Here is a 20,712-nt window from a genome sequence, read left to right on the forward strand (position 1 = left end):
ACTTCATCTAAAGCCAAATACTCTCTCTTCTTCAGTGGAGCAGCCCCCACCCCTAAATCTGTCTTTGGAAGTTCTACTCACAAAGCAAGTAGGAAAAGAGATCCAACAACTAGACTGCCAGAATACGAGTGGAGGAGAAACTGAATCCATACAACATCTTCTCCAGGGCTTCTTAAAAGATCTAGAGCCTCCCATGCGAACAAAAGCAGTTTAACAAAATCACAGTGAATGATTGTTGTTTGATAAATGACTGTCTGAATTGAATTTCGTTATCTCAAACCCAATTTCTAGAGTGATGGGTGGAGGATATTGTATGTATCCATAGGCACAGGCTAATGAAGAAATTTCATTTGCATCCAGAAAACAATCTGAAAGCACTTGATTGAGGCCACAGCTAGACCTAAGGTTTATCCTGGGATCTCCAAGGTTCGCCTCTGCCTGAGCACTGGATCCCCTGTGTGTCACCTAGATGAACAGGTTTGACCCCTGGACGATCCAGGGATAAACCTTAGGTCTAGCTATGGCCTCAGTTCCATTTCCGATAGGAAGCAGATATAGGCCTAGCTGATATTCAGATGGGAGCTTATAGCGTCACATATGGCTGTTCTGAGTAAGAAAAGTGGTACAAGTAACCCTTTTTTCTGCTACATTTTCCACTGAATTAGAGACATTTAAATTGGCATAGTATCTATTGGGCATTAAAGATCCCATTACACCTACCTGGTTGCTCTCCATTTTACTATATGAGAGAGAGAGAGAGAGAGAGAGAGAGAGAGAGAGAGAGAGAGAGAGAGAGAGAACATTGAATTGCCTTAGAACTGCCTCTTTTTATACAGCCATGTTGTTATGGAAAAATTGTAGAAAGCTATTCAAAATTTACAACCCATTAGAGCTCCCATGGGCATCATCCTACCTATTTCTCTGGTAGCAGGGTAGAAGTATTCATTCTTTCAACATGATATTCATTTTAAGTGTATGCATTTTAAAGGGCATGTTCAGACAACATGCTAAGATGGTTAGGCTGCTAAGCCTTTTTCAGTAAATGGTTTGTGAGCATGTTTAAACCATGTTTATGCAGACACGGCATGCTAAGTCATGGTTCACATGGGACGCTAAACCATAATGTTTAGCTCAAAAAGTTTAACCACTGTGGCTTAGTGTGTCATCTGAACAGGGTCAGTGTGTAGTTGTTGCAGTGCATTAATGTTATGTGCTGATTTCTTGTCAATTCCAGAGAAATAAGACTAAAGGATCAAAGTGTATACAATGTAATGCTGGAGACATCATTTAACTGCTGGAAAAACAGGAGGGATTCAGATTTAGTCATACTTCATTGAAATCAATGTGACTTAAGTTAGTTATAACTGACTTAAGGAAAGGAAAGGAAAGGAACCTCTCGTGCAAGCACTGAGTCATTACTGACTCTTGGAGGGACTCCAGCTTTTGCTGACGTTTTCTTAGCAGGCCTTATAGCGGGGTGGTTTGCCGTTGCCTTCCCCGGCCGTTATTACCTTTCCCCCAGCTAACTGGGTACTCATTTTACCAACCTCGGGAGGATGGAAGACTGAGTCGACCCAAGCCGGCTGCCTGAAACCAGCTTCCGCTGGGATCGAACTCAGGCCGTGGGGAGAGTTTCAGCTGCAGAAACTGCTTTCAATGGGTTTATTTTAAGTATGACTAAATCTGGATCAAGTCATAAAATGGTTTGGGCATATGGGACAAGGTCAATAGAACTGCACTGAATTAAATTGTGGATTTTATATTTTGAACTCAAATGTTATATTTTTCAAATTCTTACTTGATGACTGAAATTCCAGCATTACATCACATATTCATAAGAAGTATTTATACTGGTTATTTAAATGCAAATCAAAATGTTAAAACTGAGATTGTTACTTGCTGCTTTGTCACATAAACCATAGCTTGGTAGGATTCCAAAGTTTTTAGAGTCATCATGGGCTTTGCTAGACCTACCTGCAAATCCAGTGGTGAGGAGGGGCCCCGTCGTGTCCTCCATTTTATCTTAGTCTTAAAGGGGACGGATGTGCACAAGCGCTCGTGTGCTTAGGCAAGTGGTTTATTTTAAAAACAATTGTTCTCCCCACTCCCCCCCCCTGCCCCAGTCTTCCCCCTGGCTCCAATTTTCCCCCATCCCCCATGGCTCTGTTTCCCCCCATCCCCCATGGCTCCGTTTTCCCCCTCATTCCCCATGGCTCCATTTCCCCCCCCATCCCCCATGGCTCCGATTCCCCCCCCCAATCTCCCCACCCTGCCCTGATGGCCGCAGCACTCCTATGGAGCACTGCGCCCCATCCGCCGCTTTTCCCAGCTACTCGCAAGTAATTGCGGCAGCTGGGGAAAGTGGTGGACTGGTCTACATGCCCGCAGTCTCGGGCTCAGCCCGAGGCCGTGGGAAATACCAGGCCAAAAGTGGTGCTGGTTATCCTAGGCCAAGGGAGGGTTACCCCTGCCTGGTCCTGGGATCCCCTGTCCGTCATCTGGATGCACAGGAGCTTGCTTGGGGCTCGCACCAGGCTAACCCATGGTCTAGCAAAGGCCCATGTTTCAAAAGCTAGGCTTAAAAATGTTTGCTATGCTTTGCTTGAACGTTACCTCTTTTCTCCAGCATGTAATACACTGCAGCCAAGATAAAGATGAAAGCAATTGTAATGCCAGCTCCTACTGCTAAGGGCAGAAAAACATACATGAATCGATCCACTATATTCAACAGCATGAAAACAGAAAGACAATGAATAAAGCATGAAATGACAAGAAGTATCACACAGGCACAATAGTGTCAAAAAGTCAAACAGCATTCCAAGATGTTAAAGCCTGAACATTGAACATGTTAATAAAATGAAACTGATTGTCCAGCTTTCTGAAAGTTGGCATGGCGTATCTACATTTTGAGCATTGTAAGCTGGAAAAATTCCAGACATTTCCACCAAAAAACAGCCAAGTTACAACGTGCTACTGCCTACCATTTGTTTCCTCCCCTTTAAATGTATCTGAAGCCTCCAAAAAAACACCAGAATTCGTGGAAAACTTTGGTGTCATCATGGAATCATTAGCTTTTCAATTCCCCATTGTTTTAAATAGGAAAGGCAATTCTTGCAAAAAAGGCATGGTGAAAGAAAGAAAGAACTCTCTTTAAAAAAAAATTTTTTTTTTGAGGAGAAACTATTGTAGAACCGCAATGAAGTTAAACTTAAACCACCCACTCCCCTTGCAATGCTGGTTCATATAATTTGCTTTTAAGAAAAGTCCATTACTCCCACTCAGCCGGTACGGCTTAAGCAGGAGAATCGGCAGTTGGGGTGGGAAGTAGGAGAATAAAGGACTCACGTGCAGACATACATGGGCCACATGAGGCAGGGATGGTGCCAAGCCTACAAAGGCTGGTCCTGCCCAGTACTCGGCCTCTCTGCATTTTTGGCTGCACGAGGGCAGCTCTTGTGTGAGGCCTGTGGCATGTGTGAGACCTGGCCCGGCGACGGCAGTGACAGCTTTGGTCGGCGATGGTTTCTGACTGTGGCGAAGCCTCGGCTGTGTGGGAATTTGATATAGCAGAACAGGGACGGTGACCACTCTGGCACCTTTCAGTGATTGGCATGTCCGGAGTTCCTGCTCCTCGTGAGTTTTATGGCTCCAGTGTCAGGATATGGTATGCCTTTGGAGATCCTCCTGCCTCATCTACCCAGTTTTCTACAGCTTTGAGTGGGGATGACGTGGGGTGGTCTCCCCACACTCTCAAAGTGTCATATTAGAGAGGGGCCGGGTTCACCAGGCTCCTGGCTTACGAAAGTGGCTCACCCATAATGCCAGGCAAGTTGCCTGAGGTAAAGACATATAGCTTCCTGCACTTTTCACATGCAGATCCAGGAGGGGTTGAATATCCCTTATTGTTTAAATGAAGAGGCCCTAGTTTATCCTAAACTCTGGTGTCCATGTCTTTATTCCATGCTTCCTTCTCCACTTGCAACAAAAACAATATGTAAGGTGTGGGATCAAAAATCCTTTAGTTGAAGAGAAAAATTCACATGCTTACATATCTATTCATGTGCCAAAATGAATGGACGTTGCAAGTTATGGCACTGAGGGCGTTACTAGACGAGGCTGTAGCGCGCGTTACCTTCCGCAGCCACGTCGAGGCTTCCAGATGACGTTCACGAGGATCCGCCGTTATCCTGCGGTGAAGCCTCTTTCTCCCGACTTTAAAAAAGTGAGTTGTAGTGCGCCTTTTCCTGCTGTCCCGCGGTAATTCGGAGTACGTGTGGGAGGATGTGAGGTCACTGCGGTCGGCACTGGTCAGGAAAAGGCGTGCTAAGGGGGAGTGGTCAGCGGCTTCGGTCAAGCCGCCTCCGCCATTTGCGCGCAGTCCGGCAGCTGGGGCAGCGCGGCGGAGCGGCTTTTTTTTTTTATTTCCCCAGTGACAGTTTGCGCAGGAACGGAGGACCGCAAAAGTGGCTGGTGACTCCTTGCGGTGGGCAGCTACCGTGGCCGCATAATGGCGGTGCTGTACGCTGCAGGCTGGCAGAGGGCAGAGCTGTTTGTGGGCTGCTGCCATGGCTACGGCCAGATGTGGGTTGGCTCCTTGGGATGGGGCACAGGGCACAGAGGCGGTCATCGCCGCCGACACCTCAGAGGCATGATGGGAGATGTAGGCACAGAGTGGCCATGCAGACGATTGACCTCGGGTCATATGACACCCGCCACGACCCCCATCAGGAAGTGAGCGCATCAATGTTGACCCTCAACAGCACCAGCAGCACTTCGGCTGGCACTGGCACTGCCGCCGCTGCCGCCGCCAGGGCCGGCGGCGGCATCGCTGACGGCTGCGCAAGTTTGCGGTCTTTCGGACGTGCGCAAACCGTGCAGCGAGCGAAAAAAAAAGCCGCGGCAATCAGGCCGGTGTGGCTGCGCAACCGTGCTCGCGGCGGCAGCAGCACAACCGGCGCAAACTTCCGCCATAAATCGAAGGCAGGTGTGGATGATGAGGCGTCACGGCTGAACGGGAAAAGCCGCTTTCACCGCTCCTCAACGACGGAACACCCGGTACGTCTAGCAACGCCCTGAGCCTTAACTAACAGAGCATGCAAATGGCTGTAAAAGCAAGCATCTATTTTCAACACCAAGATTAAAGTATAAGCAACACCCGAGCTGCTGGATCAAATACCAAGACATGCAGCCACAATTGAAGCTAGTTACTTCAAAACAACATAGTAAATTCATCTCCTACATCCCACATCGCTTATTACACATTTGCCCCTTTGTTTTAGACTAACAGTCCACATATCTCCCCAATTCCTTTGCATCTCCACTCTCAGGAACACACAACCTATGATTCCTTTGTGATGTTTTTCCGCTTGGCCAACTTTCCCTCAAATATACGATTCTTCCAACCCTCTTTCATTCAAACCTTTTGCCATCAGCTTTCCTCGCTGACATCACAGCAGCTCAGCCAAGCCCGATAGCTAAGAGGGCTTTTGAAGGCATATTGTTATTGATGTGAGAGCAACTCACACACAAATCAATAAGGAGACTTGCAAGCAACGGCATGTCTACACGAAGGGTTTGCACCAGGGTTGCTTCACGGTAACGGCACGTCATCTACATTACGCAGCTGCCATTGCAAAGCCATCAGGAGGGAACCCTGGAAACTCTGCTCCAAAAAAGTCAGGCACTTACCCCAACTTTTTTGGCAGAGGAGCCCATGGCGCCCCATGATTGGTCTCCATGGGCGGCCCTACGCCTCTGGAAAAGTAGGAAAAAAGTGGGAGGAGAAGAACAGGCCATTCCTCCCCCCTTTTTAATGTTATTATCTATATCTGCGGAGCTCTGCAGATAAAGATAATAAAAATAAAAAGAAATGAGGGTGGGTCGGTGGGGAGGAACAGGCAGCCAGAGAGAGGAGACATGGTTTGCCCAGTCCCTCTCACATCCTCTTCTGGCTGCTTCATTCCTTTCCCATCCCTTTTTTATTTTTATTATCTGTATCTGCAGAGCTACATAGATACAGATTATAAAATTTAGAAAAGGGGGGAGGAATGACCCCTTTCCTCTCCCCCCCTCATTTTTTAAAAAACTTTCCCAGAGGCGCAGAGCCAGAAAATTCGCACTTGCCTTCCTTCCCATGCAGATGCCAGGAAGGAATGCAAGTGTGTGTGCAAGTCACATCACAGCACCAAAGCACCACCATAAAGATGGAGGACCAAGAGTCTGGAAACATTCAAATAGTAACTAGCTTTTATAATAGTTACTTACCTAGGGGAAATGATGTACTTTGGTGATCTGGGAATTAGATGCAAATGGTTGATACATTTACATTTTTTTTTCTTTTACTATTTAAATTGTATAGATTTTGCAACATAGCAAGAAACAATACATCAGCCAAGCAACCCTCCCACTGTGACAATTTAGTCCATGTTGTAGCCAGATATTCTAAAACCTGTATTTATTTATTTATTTATTACCAGTTTTGCTTTCTATACATTTGAGAATAAGCTCTTTTTCTACACTTCCTATTAAACTATCATGATCACATAAGAGTTTCTGCACAGTTTGAGTATTCTCCTGGTATGCAAAAAAAATTAAAGGAAAACACACACACCCTCGCACCCCCATTGCCCTATGATAGGGTGACCAACTGTCAGGATTTCCCCGGATTTGTCCTGGTTTTTGTTCTTTCCATGGTGTCAGGGGGATTTTCTATAATTTTCAATAATGTCCTGGAATGACACACCTTCCTCTTTAAGGCTGCCATTAGCATGGCAGGAGGGAATGACATGCTTTCTTGAGGCACATCATTCCCCCACCCCAAGCTCCAATTGAGGTCTTAAAGGGGAAAGTGGGTCATTCGTGGACATTATAGAAAAGGCTCCAATTGGAGTGGATGGTGATGGTGCAGAATGAAATCCTTTCCCCTCCTCCACTCCAGTCGGGTTCTTTAAGGTGGCGGTGGAATAACGTACTTTCTGCAGGACTCAGAAAGCTGCTTCCCCCACACACACTAGGTGTCCTCTTTTTTGGTTTCCCAAATATGGTCACCCTACCCTATGAGGACTAAGTGGGTATGCTCTGTTGCCTCCAGGAGACATGGCATTAGACTGGATTTTAATCATACTTAGAGAAGTATGAAATTGATGGGTCTCATCTGAGTATGACTAAAATTGAATCCCACCCATGGAACACTGAAGCTAGTTCAGCATCAGAGGATTCTTGGTGCTGTTATCCACAGGCCTTTTGCTTTGCTTTGCTTTTCCTTCCTTCCTTTTTCTTTTTTTCTATCTGTACCTCTGCCCAGTGACAGAAGTCTGGTGATATCTAGATTTAATAATAGAAAAACACTTACCGAAGGAACTGGTAATATTTTGGGGACCTGTGGATTAGATATAAGTGGAGGCTATATTTACATTTTGTACCTCTTTGTCTTTGTATATAGAGATGCCCATAAAGCCAAGGAATATAGATGTATATAGATGAACATTTCTCATTTTTTAATTGTGAGTATACATATAGGACTTACTGCTTACTTAGGGGATACCCTATATATGTTTGTGGATCAAATATTGCAGCTATTCAGCCAGTGGCTAAGGTGGTTAGTTTAAATGAATTTTAGAAATTCATCTCCCCTGGCTCCCATCTCATCTTACTATATTCTCTGCCCCCTTTGTTTTACAACCACAGTCCTAACCTTCCCCAATCTGGTGCCCTCCAGATATTTTGGACTACAATTTCCATCGTTCTTGACCATTTGACCATGCTGTCTGGAACTGCTGAAGTTGAAGCCCAATGATTTCCAAAACCAGTATTTGTCCTGTTCCCACTTATTTCTTTGAAATATATGGTTCTCTAAGCTTTTCTATAGAACTTTTGTTTTCTTCATCTCTGCTCAGTGGCATCATGGCAACTCAGCCAACAGCTAATGGGGCTTTCAAGCAAATGTCTGGAGGGTGACGTCCAGGTATTTGCTTACATAAGAATCAACTTACATAGGGAGCCTTCAAAAACTTTGTGATCTGTGGAGTGGATGCAGATTGTTGGTACACCTATATTTTTACTAGGACTGGGGAGAAACAATGATACTGGCCAGATCTACATGTCGTGTCATATCAATACAAGCCCATTTATTATTATTATTATTATTATTATTATTATTATTATTACATTTATTTATATCCTGCCTTTTCCCCAGTATTGGGACTCAAGGCCCATCATGATGACGCTATATCCCTTTTGCACATTTAAACCTCATAGCATACACAATGACATCTGTTATAATCTGGAATAAAAAGCAGGACATTATGCTAGAAAAGTAATATCTGGAATGCATAATGGGACCCAATAGTTTTCAATGCACTTCATTACCAATAAAAAGCACTAGGGTAGATCTAGCCGCAAACAAAGTAATTTAATGAGAAATAGTTTAGTGAAATGGCCCTCCTGCAACGTTGCTTGCAGATTCTTCAGTATCTTTACTTGGGTGTAAGAGCTGTTGAACTCACTTGAGCTTATATTTGATTAGTCAAATATCTAGTTCGGAAACTTCAACTAGTTCAAAATATGACAGCCAGGTTGGTCACCAGTACATCTAGGGTTGAGCATATTACCCCAACATTAAAATCACTCCACCGGCTGCCAATTAGTTACCAGGCAAAGTACAAAGTGTTGGTCATTACCTTTAAAGCCCTAAATGGTTTGGGTCCAGGTTACCTGCGGGATCGCCTTCTCCCATATAGTCCACCCTGCACACTCAGGTGATCTGGGGTGAACTTACTTCAGTCAGCTAAAACTAGGCTGACATCAGTTTCCCAGAGGACCTTTTCTTCTGTCGCCCCCAGATTGTGGAATGGCCTGCCAGAGGAGATTCGTAAAATTAACTCTCTGTGTGATTTTAAGGCAGCTTTAAAGACTGGCCTTTTCCGGCAGGCCTATCCAGATCAATGTTAAATCATGAATTTTTAAGATGTGTTGATTCCTGTTCTAATGTTGTTCCCCGCCTCGATCCAAAGGGAGAGGCGGGTAAGAAATAAATATATTATTATTATTATTATTATTATTATTATTATTATTATTAGTCATGAACAGGATTGTATTGTTAACCTCTGAGATATTATACCTCCTCCCCACTCCAAACTGTCATGGGACTTTTTTTTTTTTTAAAAAAAAAAACCCTTTAGGCCTACCTTTGAATAAAAGCAGGGTTGCAAATCATTCTTATTTTTAAAAAAATCAAATATGAGAAACCTTTTTAAACATAGGGTTGCATGGAATAGCACTCTCTGACTTAATATTTTTCACAAGCCTGCTTCATTCACTGTCCTTTCTTTGAAGAAAAATTTAACTGTACTCTATTTAACTCTAATAATATGAGGTGCCAGATGAATACCGTCACCCCCCAATTCTTTTAGAAAGTGTAATTTTCTGAAGACATTCCATGGCTGTCCATGGCAATTTCCATTGACAAAGGAGATGACCATTTCTTACAGCAGCAGCAACAATGACTTTTCCCACATTCAAAAAGCACCTCAGCACAGGGCTTTCTGGGAGAAATAAAATGGAAGGTGCTTCAATTATCAATCCCCACAAAAGAAATTCACTTCATCCCTGAAATATAGCCAAACCAAAATACTCTCTTTGAGCTGGATGGGACAGCTGAGATATGGCCTTTGTGATTGTGTTACAGCACTAATTTTTGCTAGTGCGGCTTTTTACAAAGCTGAGAATAGACTTCTTTTCTACTGTGCCTGTTATGGTATTAGGTATTTGAATATCAAGCTTAGTAATTCTATGCCTATCAATTTGGAAGTGAAACCAGGTCACCCACAGAAAAGGTAGTGATTTCAGCACACTTGAAGGACTTCTCAGGTATGCAGAAGTATCTTTATCTTCCTTTAAGCACTCAGAGGGAAATGAACATGTTCAAGTGGCTTCTAGGACCATGAGGAGGGAGGGGGAGTTAGAAAAATCGAGGAACAAATTAGCCTACTTAGTCCATAAAACTTTTAAGTATGCTATTGGAGGGGGGAGGGGGAATATGAATGAATGAATGAATATATTTTATTACGGTCATTGACAAATACCAACAGTACATTTAACAAACACTCTATACAAAATACATTAACACATTAAAACTACCAACAACTAGAGAGTCAGAGTTCAAAACAGTTATATCAACAAATCCATCTAAAATCACAGAGTACACTCAGGGGCTAAAAAGGTACGGCATGTTATTACAATTGCACAAGATTTAGCTACTTTATTGGTAATATAGGGAATCTTATCAGAGAGTAATAAGGAAATATAAAATTTTGCAGTTCTACCAGGGTATTTATATAAAATAGGTAGAATAAGATCATTCCTAATATCCCGATAAGAGGGGGAATATGATACGATGCATGGATTCAATGAAGGTAAAATACTCTGCTTCCTGTGCTGTATGTATAGGCGGGTTTCAAGATTTGGGATATTTATGTATTTATTTATTTAAGGATTTTTATGCCGCCATTCAGCCAAAAAAGGCTCTCACGGCGGCTTACAAAAGTATTTCTTGACAGTCCCTGCCCACAGGCTTACAATCTAAAAGACATGACACAAAAGGAAAGGGGATTGGGAGGGATAGAAAATGATACTTTTCGTCTTTCCTACTGTTTAGTAAGCCCCCTTGCTTGATAAATAGCAAGAAAGCAATTAGGTTTGGTGTTGACTGCCAGCACTGCACCTGAGCCATTTAGCACTATACAGTATAGACAGGGTGCATGAAAAATTCCAAAAAGTGGAAAACAGTGTCACTATATCCTGTAGCTCCTTCATCCGAGTTGCAGGGCAAATTTGCACCAGAAAAATAATCATACCAATTATTTTTTAAAGGGACTTTACAGGTCATTTTCCTGGCTTTTCTAATTTTAACTGGCCTTTCTTTATCTTTTTCATTGCACACGACTTCTTTAACTAGAGCAAATGTAATGAGGCTCTAACCATAAAAGTATTAGAAAAGCAAGAAAGTTGCCCAGATCCTATATATCAATAGCAAATCCATTCTCCAAGGGCCAGTCCTTATGCACTGGATGCCCTAGCATAAGAGATAGGTATCAGCAGGTTTAGGGGAATCTCCATTTTTGCAGAAGTACCCCCCAAAAGAAAAAACTTTAGGTGGGGGGATTAAAAAGGCATCCTAAACTGCCCAACAATGACTGACTATACTCCGTGGTTATAGCATTGACTGACTGTTGAAGGGGAGGGAATGGCAAACCAGGAGGGAAAAGGAATGCAATGGAGTAACCTAGAAAGAGGGTGTGGCTGGCTGGAACACAGAACAGGAGCAGCATACATTGCAACAGTTTGTTGCAAACCCCAATTGTTTCATTCCAAAATTCAAAGTAAATGAAGCCTGAAGGAGAAGATGAATTTTTTTAAAAAAAGCATTCCTAGGGAGCATTATGTCAACACAACCGAACATACGTAAAATGACAATTTTCTCTAAAAGTATTACAATGGCATTTCTTACCCGGAACACTGAGGTACTTGGTCTTACTTAGATGAGAATTCTTCACCTGGTTGTTGTCGTACTTGTACTGATACATACAGGAAAGCTGTACTGCACTGCTTGTTGATATGTTATAATAAAAGTCATATCCAAATTTACTGTCCTTCTGTTGCTGTGATGACATTTCTATCCCATTTTTACATAAAATCACCCGGGTAAATGGATGGCTTAGTGGTATTATGCATTTAAGCAAAACTGTGCCTCCTTTATCACGGGATGAACTGTTCAGGAGCATCTTAGGTGGAGGAAGATCACCTAGGGGAATGAGAAAAGAAATCTACAAATCAGGAAGACAGAGGTGAGACAAACCATTAAACTCATTCCCCCTGTGCCTACCATGACCCCAACACTGATCAGGCCCCTTCTGTGGTTTATTTTTTTGTTAAATCTATAGTCCACCTTTCCTCCAAGAAGCCCTACGCATTCTCCTTCTCCTATTCATTATTTCCTCACAAGAACCCCATGAGGTAGGTTAGGATGAGAGTCTGGATAAGCCCCAACAGTTGTCAGTGCACTTCACTAGCACTATAAAGCAGTAGAGTAGATCCTGCAGTGCACTTCAATATCACTATAAAGCAGTAGCGTGGCTCCTGCCTTTTATATACCGCTTTCACACCGGAATATCCTGCTTGGTGTAGATGAGCTCTGGGTTTCTGGCAGACCCATCCAGGCAACTCTATGGCCTGTTAGGATTTCCAGTTGGCAGCCTGCAGGAGCACCTGCCTCATAAGCAAATGGGCACATGAAAACTGTTATTATGGTCTGCCAGTTTGTTTGTCTTTAGTAGTCTGGGGTCCATACCTCTTCAGAAAGGGGAATAGTATTATGTGGTTGGGGTCAGTCTTAATTATCTCCAGGGCTCCCTTACTCAGTGACTCTGATCATAAAGAGATTGAGGATTTCCCCCAACTCTGTAACTCTTGACATCACTAGTCATGTTGAAAATATATTCCAAAACCTAAGCAGGAAAACAGGGAATACCCTTTTAACTCGTTAAACCTATGAAAACATGCCACACAAGAAATTGCAAGATATCAATAGTTTCAAAAGAAAAGCAAATGCAAAAGAACATCAGATACAGAAATAAAATGTGAAACATGCAATGAATCCAAGCTTCACCAGTGAGCAAAATTAAATAGCATGACTACTCCTTACAGGTCCGCACTATGCTTTAAGGTAGATTCCTGTACTGAGCGGTTGGACTCGATGGGCTTATAGGCCTGAAGCCTGAGATACAGCCCCTTCCAACTCTACTGTTCTATGATTCTATGGTAACTACACCAAGCTGCTCAGGAGCCAGGCTCAGAGAAACAGGATTGGGGTAAGATAGTGACAAAGCCAAGGGAAAACATGTTTGAAAAGAGGACTCTTCTTCTCCCAAAAGAACCAGGCTTCAGGCAGCAAATCCTTCTGGCCACAAAATAACAGGCCTGTTTATGAACCAAAGTTTCACTTCTATTCAATTCCATAACTTCCTCCTATGCCTTCTGTTCCCAGCACTTGAACCTTAAGTAACACAATTAAGGGGAAAGGGGAGAACAGAGGAAGAAGGAGAATGGTTGGGAGCACAGACCAGTAAACAGAAGTGGTAAAGTGCAGTCATGAGAAGGGGATTGTTTGTCTGCATGCATGCACACATGCACCACAGAAATTCACTGCTGCTGCTTTTCCTCACATAATAGTTATTCCACTCCCCTCTCAACATTCTAAGCACCACGTTATGAACTCCTATAGGCTTTCATTGCAAATAAAAATTATTTTTTTAAAAAAATAGAATTCCACCAACTACAAAAGAAGGGGAATAAAAAAACAACAATCTATAAAACATGGAGCCTATAGTGTTTTTTTATAAAGTATGGGCGCAAAAAGTTACCAACACATGGTTTCATGAACAGTTTTGCCTGAAGGAGGTTTTTTTTTCTCTTTTAATTGCCCTTTCTCCCTCATTCTTTAACCAATCTTCCAAAAAATTTCAGGTTCTGTAAAACAAACATTTGTTTCTGGCATGTGCAATTTTTAGGAAAATTAGTGCTATCATTTTGATTGTATTAAGGTTAGAACAACCCACCCACCCCTCCGATTTCCATTTAACATCATGGAACTCTTGCTTTACTGATCACCCTATATATTGGAGCCACAAGTGTTATTAGGCAATATTCAGGAGCTACCGGTGTCATCCTATGTGTGCCTACACAGAAGTAAGACCCATTGGGTTGGATCAAGATTTGTGCTGGATTGAATGGGCTTAGATAGGTGGGCTTCCCTGCCCCTCTCCTTCCTATGGCAGCCAATCTAGACCCTTGAAAATCCTACACAGAGATTCATGAGACCCTGCAAAATGGGCTGAGCTGTTGTGTAGGGGGAGGAGGATCCCCCCAAATTGGGTGGAGGACCTTCCATTAGTAGAGCTGATCCTTTTGCAGAAGGTCATTTCCTCTTGCAGAAGATAGATCCTGGATCTAACCCATGGTTGTTCAATGGGCTTTACTCCCAGGTAGGTATGGGTACATGCAGTGTTCAAGTTTTATGATGCTCTCTGAATTGTTCCTCAAAAATTCTTTTCCCTTGTTTGCTTTCCCAATGGTGAGCATCTTTTTTCCAGTTGGGAAATTGTACGTTTATTAATTGGGGGAAAAACACATTTTTAAAAGTATGCAATTTCCCCCATCTGTAAAAATACGCATTTTTAAAAATGCAATTTTTCCCAACCAAGAATGTGCATTTCCCCCAATAAACTAAAGCGTGAAACTGCAAATTGCATAAATGTGCATTTTTGAACATGTATACAAGTTTGAGAATGTTTCCTTAGAATTGCATTCCTGCTCATGTTTAGTGTTGGGAATGGGAAATGTTTTTTATGATTTTGAACAGGAACACAATTCTTCTACATTCCTTCTCCTAAGTGAGTGTCTTAATATAAATTAGGGTGTAAGGCTGCCCTCAGCAAACCTCCCAGTAACTAATCTGTGGCTTCTCAAGTTGCCCCAAGTGGTTCAGTTGTGTAAGTAGCGGACAGAAATTTGTCATAAATATTACAAACTAAAAAGGCAAACCACATAATTAAAAATTATTTTATTAATGATATTTATATGACATGAACTCTGCAGCCAGTCCAGACTGTTCAGCATTTGGCGACTCTGTGTGACTTTCAGAAACAAAAACTCCAAAAATCCATTAAGACAAAATGGTTCTGTTAAGGCTAATTTAATTGCACACTAGCATAACCTAATTGCCCAATATACAGAAGGTCGCAATACAAATCAAAATTAATTGAGCAGGGTTGGTTAGTGACAGATATGTTAGGCAGCCAGTAATAAGGCGACCATATGAACAGTTGTATAGAGAAGGGAATTTCAGCAGATATCATTTGTATGCATGCAGCACTTGATGAAATTCCCTCTTCACTGGCAGGCTTTAGATTAGAGGAAAGCCCTTTATTCAGTTAAAAGTGTGAACAACTGGTCTGTGTAGAGCTATTTTAGGACAAAAAAATGTATCCTTATGCATTTTAGGTTGCAATTCTATCTCATTTACCTGGGAGTAAGTTCCATTGAACTCACTGGTGCTTATTGCTGAGTAGAGATGTATAGGATTACTTTTTCTGTGCTGAATTCATATTTAGTCATATCTAGAACAGACTCATTGGAACCAATGGAACTTAAGTTATTCATGAGTTATGTATATTCCATTGGTTTCAGTAGGTCTGCTCTGTTTAAACCTGGTTCTAACCACTTGCTTTTCTAGGGGATGCATCACACAATCTCTTTATGGGAATACATGCTTTTTTCAAGTATCTTCCACCTGCTGTTCCACTTGTATTAACAGGAATATAGTGACTAAATAGGTGGTATAGTGATAATAGAGATGTCTGAGAAATTTATTTCAGTTTGTTTAATCCCATAATTTACACAGTTTACACCTTCCAGAACCAAATGTGGACTTGGACAAAATCTACAGTGAAAGACCATATATTTCCAAGCATGCGATGCAATTTGCTGAACAAAGAAAAAATACATCTGAAATCTGCATTTATTTATTTATTTATTTTAAAAAATGAACATGAAAATGGTGCATTTTTGCCAAATTTGCACAAACGTCCTTTATCATGGGGAGCAAAATGCGTTCATTTCAAAAATGCACACTATTTTCCATATTTGGAAAAATATGCAGAAACATTCAGACAATTTTCTGTGTGAAAAGAAAAAGCTTACAATTGAACAGTACAGAAATATATTGGGAAAGAACAACCCTGGATTATATTGGAAGTAACACTCACCTGGGGCACTACAAATCTTTTGTCTTGTAAGATGAATGCCTTTAAAAGTGAACATAATATAAAGATATTTTAGTGGCATGGAAATATTTATATATTTTTTAACCCTTTTGAAGGCCAGCAACATAATCCAGACCTATACATCCTTGAGAATATTTAGCGTTACACTAGTAATCAAAACCTATTCAAAACTTCCAGCGTATGGATGATCAAGTACTTTGATTTGGTATATGTTTCTATGGAATAAACTGTTATCTTGTTGTTGTTGTTGTTGTTAATAGTTCACTTTTACTGAGCTTTTACAAAAATGTGTTTCTATCCAATTTGATCAAACATTGTACATTCCAGTAAAGTGATACAGATGTAATAAAGCTATTTTACCTGCAGGTAATAACAGTCATTAAAATTATTAAATATCAAATCATGTGGTCAGTATTTCAATGAGTAATTAAAATGCTGATTTTTGATGGATTTGAAAATCATTAGGACGTCAGATGAATGCATCCTTGAGAACATTCCTGCTTACATGAATAATCAAAATTAAAATTATCCTTAGACCATCTCACAGAAAACTGAAGGCCAAGCACTTTGATTTCTGCTTATATTTGTTCCCATGGTAGAAATTTTAAATTGATCAAAAAAAATTGATAAAAACAGGTACCCCACGTTTTCGTTCTTCAGTGGACAATTCATGGTAGTTACATGCCTCACTAAAGCTCTAATTTTAAAACATGCATAGACCAAATAAAAAAATCTAACCCAACATGAACAATATGCTACACACACAAAAAGATTGTGAGTAGGATAATTTATCAATAAACTTTAAATATTTGTTAATTTTGTTTGATTTATTTTTGTTTTAAAAAACGTATATATCCACTTTCTACTTTCCAAGTAGCTAGCTCTTACAATTAATAAAATCCAGATAAATAATAAAATCATGTGTAAATTATTCCAAGAATTACTTAAAATAAGTACCATAGGTATTCTTTTCTTTTCTTTTCTAACTTCAGTTTGTTCTTATCACAATGAAAAAGAACAGCTTGTGTGTCATTCTAGGGAACAAAGATTTGACAGGGTAGTCAGAGAAAGAGAGACAGAGAAGAAAAGTGAACCCAGCCTGGCACACTTTGGGGTCAAAAAACCCATGAGTATAATAGCTACAGTAGTTCCAGTTAATTATAACTCAATGATATTTTTTTTAAAAAAAGAATAGAGTTTGGTTGTAACAAAGCCCCAGTTCTTTCAATGGGCTTAGTCATAGGTAATTTAAGCTAGATCAGGTAGAGAGTTAAAAATGCCCAAACTTGCATTGAATTGTGACTAAAATGTTTATTAAGATTGTTCTTAAAAGAAACTAAGGAAGAGGTGGCAGAACTATGCCTGGCTGTCGAATAAAAATATCGTTACGTAGTTATGTGCTTTGAACATGTTTCTTGAACAGGCCACCCATCTACCTGCCTTTTTTTTTTTTAAGCAACCCCCTTTTAAAAAAAAACCCACAAGAGTTTGTGATATATCACAGGAGCTTGCTATCGAAGGAGAAAAAGTCATTATCACACTTAGGCCGTTTCTACACCTGCTTTTTTTTTCAGGGATCTTCCCTGTGCGTGCAAATGACACAGAGGGGATCCCAGGAGCAGGCAAGGATGATCCCTCCATTTTCCTGGGATAATCCTTAGGTGTAGAAAGGGCTTTAGTTTCTATAGTAGCCCTTTGCACAAAACTGAGATTGAACAACAATCCCCTTACAGTTTTCCAATATTTTCTTTTGCACTCCAAGCTCCACCCCCCAGCCCAACATGGCTTTGGGGGAAGAGATGGGGAAAAGTAACTAAAGGAGTTGGGACATGTTTCAATGGTGGCAGGAGAAAGAATCTCCCACAGAGTGCACCGGTCGGGAATGGAATTCAGAAACCCTGGAAGTGTGTGCTATATGGTTGACCATTTCTCCATCACTAACCCCTGTATAATTCCATGTTATAAAGTGCCCCAAGCACCAGTTGACTAGTTAAAGAAGTATGATTGTTTTATATTATTAACTGTAAAAACATGTCTGTAAAAACATACCACATTAAACCTCAATATACTCACAGCAAAGACAGAAGAATGCTAGCAAGTGTACCATTACAAATGCAGCAGTAGTCACTCAACCTCCAAACAGTCCTGAGGTTTCTGCTTCTCACCGAGCATCTCCTATTCTTCAGGATGAGGTTTTAGATGATGCTGAAGTTGGTTACTAGTTTCCAGTTCCTTATTTCGCATGTAAGATCAAAACAGCACGAGTCAGAAAACCGAACTGGAAACTAAAGTCGATATGCTCCTGCATCTCAAAGAAGCTTTAGCCAATCCCATGTTGTATGTCTCTATGACTATGGGGAGGGGCAGGTTGTCCATTTGAGATGCACAACAGTTCTCTGCAAATAAAACTATTGCTTGTTTGCAATGCTCTTTAACACATGATGCCCAAATGGCAATTAAAAATAAGGAATCAAGGGTACACATCCCAAACTAAGCTTTGAGTGACCCTGAATCATACATCCAAAAGTTCAGGACAGTGTCCTGTATGAGATGGGATAGAATTGCATCTGACCCAATGTATAACACCATTTTAATCCCTTAGTCATGATAGAGCTATGATTTATGTGAGCTTAACATGCAAAACTGCTCATTCTCAATGTTATAGTATTAATTTATAATTAATTTATAATTGTTATAGTGTAATTTTCATCTACACCAAGCAGGATATTCCACTATGAAAGTGGTATGAAAGCAGTATATAAAGGCAGGAGCCACACCACTGCTTTATGGAGGTATTGAAGTGCACTGCAGGAGCTACACTAATGCTTTATAGTGGTACTGAAGTGCACTGACAACTGTTGGGGCCCATGACCCATCTCAACCAAGCAGGATGTAACACTATAAAAGTGGTATGAAAGTGGTATATGGTATGTGTCATGGGCCCCAACAGTTGTCAGTGCACTTCAATACTGCTATAAAGCAGTAGTGTGGCTCTAGCCTTTTATATACCAATTTCATTCCACTTTCATAGTGGAATATCCTGTTTGGTGTAGATGGGCCAATAGTTTATAACATCCAGGAGGTGAAAATCAAGGTCCAGAGATGAGCAGTGTAATGGCCAAATATCTCTCCTATCTGCACTATGCAAGACGAGGGACATGGAAGTGGACACATTTTCCTTTCCCTCTCTTCAAAAAGCCCCATCCTCATAGATTTTAATTGGCTGTAGCTGATATGGTCCATATAAAGCTGTTTTATGTTGCTGATTTTACTGTACCTCTAACAGAGCATCTAATATCTCAGTGCCCATCCTCTGAAACAGACTCCGTATTGACATTAGACAGGTGTCTTTGCTTGTGATCTTTAGATGTCTGCTTGTAGGGTGACCAACTGTCAGGATTTCCCTGGATTTATCTGGTTTGTTTTTGTTCTATTCTGAATATCGGGGGATTTTCTGTAATTTTCTAAAATGTCCAGGAATAACACATGTTCCCCTTCAAGGCTGCCATTAGTGTGAAGGGGGGAATGATGTGCCTTCCATACTGCTCCAATCAGGGCCTTAAAAGGGAAAGCATGCAATTCCCAGACATTATAGAAAAGAAACCAATTGGAGCAGTAGGATGGGGAACAGAAATGACATGTTTTCTGGAGGCCCCGGAAGGTACGCTCCCCCCCCCCCCGGCCACTGGGTATCCTCTTTTTTGGCTTCCCAAGTATGTTCAGCCTACTTTGGATGCACCTCTTCATGCAAGCTTTCCCAGTATATTTATAGTTTTATCACCAGTGATGATTATATTGCATTTTTTGTGTTATATTTCTATGTTAATTGCTTTGATAGTTCACTGGAAAGCAGTATATAAACCTGCGTAATAAATCCATAATGTTGTAATTTCTTTTGTTCCACTGTCAGGATTCTTTCACAATTTTGTTGAGATGTGTGTGTTTTCTTTTTGTTATTTGTAAGCTGCTTTGAGTTTCATTTTATCATTAATCAGCAGAGCATAAGTATCCAAATAAATAAAAATAAATAAATACGTACCGATAAAGTGCTCAAGTTTAGATTTAGCTCCTATGTTTGAAACTAGGCCATTCAGCTATATATGGGAGAGTGTGTGTGGGGGGGGGAAGGTGTATGGAGTGGTGGTGGTGTTTTTCCTTTTCGTTCTCAGGAAGCATCACCACACTGAAAACCCTTCAAGGCTTCTCTTCTAGAATGGATGAGGCCTCAACTGAAGCACTCCTGTCTCGGGTGGAAAATCATTGCGGCATTTTCATGTGCCCCTTCCCTTGCCATTTTACCTATTGGTGAACTGGGAGGGCCCAATATAGGTGAATAAACAGAGAGTTCCCCACATTTGCATAACTATAGCTTTGGCCTTGATGGCTCCAATTTTTGTGGGGGACCTTGTACAAGATTACTTCGGTAGGCTTTTTTCTCAGAGAAGATCCCCTTTTTTCACCTTTGTCACCACTGCTAGTTCCGATTCCCCTCTCCAGAACACTGTGTGGGTGGAGGCTGTTCCTCCTTTCCCTTGCTGTTTTCACTGTTCACATATGCAGAAAGGGAAGAGGAACTGACGAGAGAGAGAGAGAGAGAGAGAGAGAGAGAGAGAGAGAGAGAGAGAGAGAGAGAGAGACTTTCAGTGAGGGAGAGCACAACAATACATTCTTTGACAAAGTGCTCTTACTGCCAATACATTTCTCCTGTTGTTCACCCCAAATCAGCCACCATATAGTGTTAGCCCTCTGGGGCATCAGAGAAAAAGTCTTCTATGTGACAACCTCTCAGGTATTTGAGGAGTGCAATCACATCCCCTGCGCAGTCTTCTCTTCTCCAGACCAAACAGACCCAGGTTGTTCAACCTTTCCTTAG

General features: G+C 41.3%; 1 protein-coding gene across 1 annotated transcript in view; it reads right to left on the reverse strand.

Annotated features, from left to right (window-relative positions):
- The window catches only part of LOC134406265 (uncharacterized), a 28,594-nt gene extending 10,589 nt beyond the window's left edge, over nt 1–18,005 (reverse strand). Inside the window, exons 1-7 of the mRNA XM_063137606.1 lie at nt 17,913–18,005; nt 15,822–15,860; nt 11,507–11,800; nt 7,352–7,378; nt 6,265–6,291; nt 2,614–2,685; nt 721–739 (exon numbers count right to left, since the gene is read on the reverse strand). Coding sequence (XP_062993676.1) covers nt 721–739; nt 2,614–2,685; nt 6,265–6,291; nt 7,352–7,378; nt 11,507–11,800; nt 15,822–15,860; nt 17,913–17,946 — 512 coding nt within the window. The 5' untranslated portion in view covers nt 17,947–18,005. The remainder of the gene's footprint in view (nt 1–720; nt 740–2,613; nt 2,686–6,264; nt 6,292–7,351; nt 7,379–11,506; nt 11,801–15,821; nt 15,861–17,912) is intronic.
- Nucleotides 18,006–20,712: the final 2,707 nt, after the last annotated feature.

The sequence above is a fragment of the Elgaria multicarinata genome, chromosome 11, assembly GCF_023053635.1.
Source record: "Elgaria multicarinata webbii isolate HBS135686 ecotype San Diego chromosome 11, rElgMul1.1.pri, whole genome shotgun sequence".
In the NCBI taxonomy this organism is placed as follows: domain Eukaryota; kingdom Metazoa; phylum Chordata; class Lepidosauria; order Squamata; family Anguidae; genus Elgaria; species Elgaria multicarinata.